Below are 8101 nucleotides of genomic sequence, written 5' to 3' on the forward strand. Positions count from 1 at the left end.
GACAACAGCACCAGGATTAATAATTCTATTTCTACAACAAGTACTGTACATCTCCATGCTTTTGAATATAAAAGGCTTCCAAGCCATCTTCCACCAGAAGCCAGGGTATTGAAGTGTTAGCAGTACAAAACAGACACTATTCCTGTTTACCACAGGTAGCCTGTTGCTCCAATATATTACTGAGGCCAGTAACTAATATAAAGACATTGTAAACATCTGGATGGCAACACCAGGCAGAAACTGTCCATTAGCTGCAATTTAAGTGACAATACTTAGCATGGAAGCTTGGATCCCCAGTTCGGGTAGAGAAATTTTTCTACCAAGTGCCACAATTGTCTGTATGATTACCTGAAGTCATCAGTGCTACCTGCTGGCCAGCTCCTTTATAAGCTTTTCTGGCCCCTGCCACATCCTTAGGTGCAGTCAAAGAAGCAGCAGTGTTGCACAAAGGATATCTATCATAGCTTTATTTACAGATCATGGAAACACACATGCAACATGTCACAGGATTTACTACAGCGGAACAGCCTGTCCCTAACTCCTGTCACCAAAAACTTTATTTTTGGCTCACTAGGAAAACTATCACTTTCCCAGAAAGCTCCTAAAAATAATCATTAAAAATAACAGACTTGGCAGGATAACTAAATGAGTGAGAGCTGCAGGCTACGATGTCTTGTCACTTCCTTGAAGAAACCAGGTAGTTGTCTGGAAGAAAGAAAGGAAGGAAGGAGTGGGACTGGATGGTCCCAAAGACGACAGGTAGGAAGTGGTAGTGTGCAACAGCCAGGAAATACCTGTCTGTAGCAGTGAATGCAGGAGAGAGCAAGAGCTCTGTCAGAGGGCCCCCTCTAAACTAGGCAGCCAGCTTTCTGCTGACTGCTTTCCCATCTTTGATTCCACCTGGAGGCTACAAGCTTCCTATCCTCTAGAAACCTCTGAACCTTAAGGAAGATCTACCTTTCTTCTCAAGCATTAGTTAAGGGCCAAAGTTTAAGCTCATTTCCCCATTGACCTGAAGGATTTTTCATATCTTGCCTCTGTTAAGAGAGGAGATGGAACTGCAGAGCCTTTTCCCACCAGGACCATCAGAACAGTAGTGATGATCACCTCTTACTAATTGGGAGGAGGAGACTCAGCTCAATGGCAGGTATGTGCTGAGGGAAGGGAGGGGGAATGTAGTCCTGGTACAGAAAAAGTTGAAGCCTCTCTATAATTAACATGAGCTTCAGTCTGGTTGGAACCCCTGGCATATTTAGAGCCTGCAGCTTCAGTCATTTGCTTGACTTTCTCGTCTAATTCCCATTGCTAGTTATAAACAGTTTGATCCCTGCTCCTGACTATCCAGGCAGGAGTCTCACCCTCCTAAACATTAATGAATGATCCCTGTTCTCCGTTGGCTGATTCAGGCTCCACGCAGCGCCCTTTCCTCCGGGTCACTCTTCGGTTCCGGTGGAATTTGGCATAACAGCGTAGCCCTATGGAAAAGACATGCATAAGTGAGCGGGAGGGACCAGGGCTCACTACAGCAGTAACATCAAACAATTAGTGCTCAGCCTCAGTTCATGACAGAGCCTGCTGCAGTGAGGACAGTTCCAGGGTTGGGAAGCCTGGGCTGTGTCAAATGAGGTGGCAGAGAAATGCCTTACATGGGCAGGGCATATTCCTTTCTGGGCCCTGCTATTCTGTTCGGCTCGCTGCTCTGGTTTGGGATTCATTGACTCTGGCAGAATGTTTCACTGGCTTCTTGAAATACCAGTGAATTATCCTGATTGTTTCCAGTGATTTTATGGAAGCCCTGCTTGGTTTCCCCCTATTATTTCCCGTTACTGTCTAAGTGATCTCCCCATTGCGAAATTACTAGAGACTTAACGTGCAGCAGCAATGGCTAGGGAGCTCCCCTTGCTATTTATTTCCTTGAAGCTTCAGCAGAGGAGGGAAGAGACTTTGAAGTGTTATTACTGGGAGATCTGATCCAAAGCTCACTGCTCATATCCTTCAGTTCCTTTGTTTTGGATGCTCAAAGTGCAGGTTCAGAAGAAAGCTATCTGATATAGCACTGATGAATACTAAGGGGAAGAAAAAAGGTATTTTATTTGTAAAAAACATCAGTACATGCTCTCCCATGGCAGTGGAAGGCAATGGGAGCTTCTAGCTCCTCAGTTTCTGGCACCGATTGATGTATCTTTTTGTGTCTATTGTCTGATTTTGTTAAACCAGAATATGTAGCTAGTTGGGCCAGACAGGGTACAGCCTGTGTGTAAGTAATTCTCATGAAAACCCTGATTTTCAGTGGTCATTGGGACTGGCAGGATCTGATTTGACCATCCTAGAAACTGCAACTCTTTTTACTTCCAGAGCAGGCAGCAGATAGCAATAGTGCCACCAACTCCAGAGTGGGGAAAGCTGAGGATTTATAGCTGTTATAATGAGACAGCCTATAAACTGTCCTTGAGGACTTGTGCACAGGAGACCCAGCCAATGTCAAAGGTCACTGAGCAGCCTTTTGGAGTGCATGTCCCTGGGCTATGTTGAGACTGGCTACCTTGAAGTTGGGTTTCTGCCACTCATTACCAATCCCTCCAGGACAGTTTGGCCTCCCAGAAGGAAAGCACACAAGATCTGAGCTCTGCTCTTATCTAAGTTTCTTGTCTATCTTATCTGGACCCTGCATCTCTGGGGATCTTAATGCTACAGAGGATGGCATCAACTTATAACTAGCTTAAGTATGAAGGAGGGCTGGGGGCAGCCCTCGTTAGGCTTTCAGAAACGCTTTTTGAGGTTAATCTGTCAGAACATCACCTCTGATGAGGACCTTCAAGTGTTACACAACACATCCAAGGTAAAGACTATCATTTAACATTGAAACTCCAGGAAAACTGGGTAAAAAGTAGGTGAATGACCTGGTCAAAGTCACTAGGTACCTAAAACAGGTCACAAAACCGGAGTTTCATTCTGACAGACAAGACCCAGTGCCTGGAGCTGGTCCTGAACATGTTCAGACTAGAAAAGTGCCTTTCAACATCTTCATAATGCAACTGTCTGTTAAGGGCTGCTGCAGATTCTTCAGAAATAGTTTTAACAAACAAAAGCCTGTATCCTGCCCACACCTACTAATTGCTACAAGTTCAGTTGAAATTAACTCAGGAAATCTGTTTTAGGCATAAGGTCATGTAAAACAAGGATAGTAGTCTGTTTTTATAGCCTGTGATACTTGGAAGCACCACTGAAAGGTTCATATATTGTGGCTTCTTCTGTTAGGTTTGTAGATACCAGGAATTTTGTTTTCAAGAGGGGAAAACCCTCAGTGACTCAATGGTCACATTTTAAGTCAGTGTCAGGGAAAGGCTAAGAGCAGCAGAGCTGGGCTTCTATTTTCACATACAAACTACTATTCCAAGTCAACTTACACAACTACAAAGCCAGCTGGAAGGGGGAGAGCAAAGAGCTGAACTCACCTTCAGTGCACATACAGTCATCATAACATTTGTTGTTAAGGCCTCGATTGTGTGGTTTGCAGAGGTGTTCACGCAAGTCACAGCAAGAGCCTGCAACACAGGAACAAGGGTCAGTACAGCTCATTTATCCCCTTCCTTGTAGGGCTACTGACACTCATGACAGCTCCATGGCACAGGCATTATCTGTTTCCACAACACACCTAGAAAGCCTCTGCCCTTCCCTCTGCATGCCACTTTCTATCAGTATTCGAAATCAGGGTACTTGTATTAGAATGTGGGCTGGATTGCAAACAATCTTAAGTTAGGAGAAATGACTCTACCAATCTGATCCTGACCTGGGAGGCAGTCAAGGTGATGATCACATGGCTCTCCTTCAGCTGTCACAGTTTCATTTCCACTATTTGGGCTCTTACTGCGGCGTTTTTCTATGAAAAAAAACAACAAAACAAAACCAAACAAGTGCTGATAGAAAAATTCATGCTAGTGTTTTTGTTTTGGAGACTGTATTGTTCCAGGGTATAAACAGCCTCAAACTTCAAGAGTTTGAACTCTAAACCTTCATAGTCTCCTCCCTGTTTCTCATCTCTCCATCTATTATTTTCCCTCTGCCCTCAAACTATGCATCCAAAATGAGAAACATTTTGAAACTGAACACAAAACACAATCAGCATTATGCTTTTCTTTCCTTCTCCACCACTATGATCTCACGTCTGTCAGCACATCTGTGAACACTAACCATGGGACAAGCCTTACAGAACAACTTTTGGGAAAGAAGACAGGGAGGTTTAGCACCTTTCTTTTTAGCAGATGGCCACATTTCTGGTTTGAGATCCTCATAATCTGTCCAGTCAAAGAGTGCCATATCTAGGGTGGGCATCACATCCCCATCTTGCCTGAGCCGGGCCTGCAAACCACAAGAAACCAAAGAGACAATGGATTACACTTCTGTAGTGACACTGAAGCATTCACAGATTTTCCTGGTGCTTTTAGACCTTAGAAAGTCTTTATGATTTCCACCCCTGCCTTGTCCACTGAGGATTCTTGGCACCTCATTTTCAAAAGGGAAGAGTGTTCCCTTGTTGCAGCTGAAGCCAAGAGGGAAGTTTCCACTGTCAGGATAGAAGGCAAGCAAGGAACATTAGGACGTGCTGCCTCTCCAGCCAAGTGCTCCTGATGCCTCCCTGGTCCTTGAAGCTGAATGAACATGGCTAGCTAAGGAATAAGTAGAGCAGGAAAGAGAAGAAACTAAATGAAGATTTTATGAAAGAGGTGTTTAGATGTCCCCAAAAGAGACAGCTGCTTTTGAAGGGGGCCTTTGATGTTAAGCAAGCACTTAACCTCTAATTGGAAAATAAAAAGGAAACTGGACCTTATCTACAGGAGACTTCTGTCTGCATCAGAGGTCCAGTGCAGTTACCAGCGGTCTCTTTACCTGTGACCGTGGTGATGTGGCTGGAAGAACAGGAGGCTCTTCTGTGGAAACAGCCAGTTCCAGTGCAGTGATGAGAAGCATGGTGGGAGTCAGACTTGTAGCTTCCTCTGCCTGGAGGTTTTGAAACTGTTCTTCAAAGCTTTCAGGTTTCTTGTACAGGGAGCTTGGCCCAGCATCAGGATTCTTCCCTGCAGAGGGCAACAGGTACAGTAGCATTAGCTTTCTTATCCCTTTTCTCTCTGTGTGCCATAGATGTGAGTCAAAGGAATTCAGATTTCACCCATCCACTAGTCAGTGTTCTACCACCCTGAGCTGCTTTTTAGACCAGTGTAAAACATGGCCACATGCTATTAAATTAAAGTGATAGATCAGACCTAGAGTATATACATCTTGATTTTAGTCATACATAATCACACCTTCTTGAAGATATGTCTATCTCTTGCTTAAGAAGCAAAGGATTTATTCTTCTGGTCTCAAGAGTACAAAATGTACCTGCTTAACCATTTTTAAACCAATGGCTTAAGCTGCTGAAAATACCTGGAACACATTCTTTTTTTTTTTTCAGGACTTAACCTAACTTGAAATAAGAATATCTTAGCAGCTTGATGCCTGCTTTTCCTATGTATCAATTTAAGATATTTAAGACCGTAAGTTAAACCAAAGAAACAAGGCCTTTTTTGTAGCCTGCAAATACTGCTTCAAACCAGCTTTGTTGCATACTCCTCTATATTGCTTAATGTGAGTTGTTTAGTTAGTCCCCTGAGAAAACAATAGAGCTTTTATTACTGAGGCAGGGAGGAGTGATAGCTGGAGCTCAGGGATACTGACACCCAGCACGTCAAATAGTTTAGATTGACACAAATTCTCTGACTTTAATAGAACTAAAGATCTACCACACTGAGCATACCATACCACAGAGACACACACCCACAACTTGACCTGCAAAGGACAGCAGTCCCAGTCAAAAACAAGCAACATTTTAAAGTAATTGATGCAATTTCATATGTGCAAAATTTGTATTTTTTGTAGTTCAGCACAAATACAGAAGGATACAAGCTCTCATGAGAAGAAACTTGGGGTTTTGCATTATTTCTAGTTTTGGTCATGTTTTGAAGTCAGTGGAGAGATTGGGCATGGCTTGGACATGTTTGTTCATAAATGGAACCATTTGCTAAGAATGCAAAAAAACAAAGCAGGCCACCCCAAAACAACCCCTCAAGTCCTAGGAACTTTCAGAGCTCCCTCTTTAAGGCAAAACAGGTCATGTTCACAAAACTGCAGCCAGCAGTAAAAAAAAAATGAAATATCTCTGGTTCTGAAGGTCCCCTTTTTTCTTGTGCCTCTTTTGTTTGGCCAATTTCTCCCTAGAGCAGGCACACATCCCACACCCTCCACACACCCATGTGGCTCAACCACAGCTGCATCTTCTTGCCCTCACACAAGTGACACCCATTTCAAGTGACCCAACAGCTTCAGCTTCCCTTGGAGCTCAAATACCTCTGTGGTGTTTCAGCCTGTCCCTGCGGTTGTGTCGCCGATGCTCTCGGTTCTGCTTCTTCCCTCTCTCAGACCCAGGGGACTGGTTCTCCCTCTCAGGATGTGGGAGCTCAAACCCCAGGAACACATCCTTATTCTGTTTCAGGGCTGCTGGCTGTCCCTCTGCTGCCAACTCTTCCACAGCTGGAGCTCCACTGCCCATTCTGAGGGCCTCTTCCCCAGCAGGCTGCCCTCTAGAAGGCATGGCATGGACCCTCTCCTTCTTGGCCAAGCCATGCTTGTGGTGGTGTCCACTTCTGGGCTGCTGCAGCCACATCTCTTGGTTTTGAAGATGGTTATTATTCTCTGGGACCCTTTTGAGCTTTGTGCCAGGGTCCAGGGAGACTGCAAGACTGATGTCAGAAAGAACCAGCACACACAGAAAAAGGAAAGGAGAGAAGAAGATGGAAGAAGTTGCCATCATCCTGGGTGCTCTGCCTCACCTGCAATTAAAAAAAAAAATAAAAGGAACGAAAAATTAAGTAACCAACTTTTAGGAACTGCAAAGATTCAGATCTCGGACACTTAGATCCAAAGTTAGTGTCCAGAGCTGGAAATTATTTTTTCCCTCCTTATTTACCTCCTCCTCTCCCAGCCCTGGTTACAGCAGCTGAGACACACGTGCAGGGCCTGCAGGGCTGAGGTCCCAGTTTCATGTGCAAATGAGGGCCATCAATCAGTAGGACATTTCCCTTTGATTTCTTACTAGCCCCCCTACCCTCCCATTCACAGCCTACCATCTGAGGGGATGGGGGGCTGGCTCCTGCAGGCCACAGCTCCTGAGCCCTGCACAGCACCAGCTGGCTGGCCAGGGCTCTTTGCTGCCAGGTTGGCATCCTGGGCCTGGCTGGCACTGGCCTCTCCTCACAGCTGGCTTTCTTGCAATGAAGATGTCAAGATGAACAGAACTGGAGGCAGATGGTGGCCTCGCAGGACCAGCAACAGCCCTGAACAGCTCAAGGCAGAGACATATGCGTGCACATACACACTGCTCCAGGGTGGCCGAAACTGGTCAAAGGAAGAAAAAACACTGGAAATTTTGTGCTGATACCTCGCATCAAAGCGGAGAAACAAATCTGCTGTCAGCAGAGCCGGGGATGCTGGTCTAAAGATCAGGGCCAGGGAAGCAGACTGAATTTTCTTCAGTTTGTCCCACTTTCCTTCCTTGACCCTGCACAAGTCACTTCACCTCACCCTACCAAGTGAGGCTGTCACTGGGAGGGTAATTTAGTCCAAAGAACACAGAGACTGGGTCCCTCAGCACAGTGACTGCAGACTGTTCTCATTCATTCTGCTTCATTTTAGTATTTTTGAGGTTCTTCCTTCATACCTATGTTTGTGTTATGAGACACGGTTTTGGGACATAGCACATGTCAGGCATTTCTCCAATTAGGTCATTCTCCCCTGTCATTTCCCACAAAAGTGGGGAAGGGGTTTTCAGCATTTCCATTGCAGCCTTTCACTTTGGGCTAGCTTTCTCAGACTGTCCCTCTGAAGCTGGGCAGAATGAAGACATGCTTAAAGCCAGAGTTCCCTGTGGTACTGACTGTCAGAAAATCGGGCTTATGCTTATGTTTGAGAAATACTGTCACAAAGTTACAGCCACAGATCTTTCTTCAACCTTCTTCCCATCTTTCCTGCATCCCAGCCCCCTGTTGAACCTGATTTCCATCTATGT

At 45.1% G+C, this 8101-nt stretch overlaps 1 protein-coding gene across 1 annotated transcript; it reads right to left on the bottom strand.

The window, feature by feature from the left end:
* Positions 1–1362: 1362 nt before the first annotated feature.
* DRAXIN (dorsal inhibitory axon guidance protein) lies at positions 1363–6847 on the bottom strand. Its single transcript, XM_010189745.1, has 6 exons — positions 6385–6847; positions 4888–5075; positions 4248–4359; positions 3791–3880; positions 3456–3545; positions 1363–1475 (listed from the first exon to the last, which is right to left on the bottom strand). Exons 1-6 carry the CDS (start codon positions 6845–6847, stop codon positions 1363–1365), a joined length of 1056 nt encoding a protein of 351 aa, XP_010188047.1.
* Between the last annotated feature and the right edge of the window lie 1254 nt (positions 6848–8101).

Source organism: Mesitornis unicolor, unplaced genomic scaffold (genome assembly GCF_000695765.1).
Source record: "Mesitornis unicolor isolate BGI_N332 unplaced genomic scaffold, ASM69576v1 scaffold33878, whole genome shotgun sequence".
In the NCBI taxonomy this organism is placed as follows: Eukaryota; Metazoa; Chordata; class Aves; order Mesitornithiformes; family Mesitornithidae; genus Mesitornis; species Mesitornis unicolor.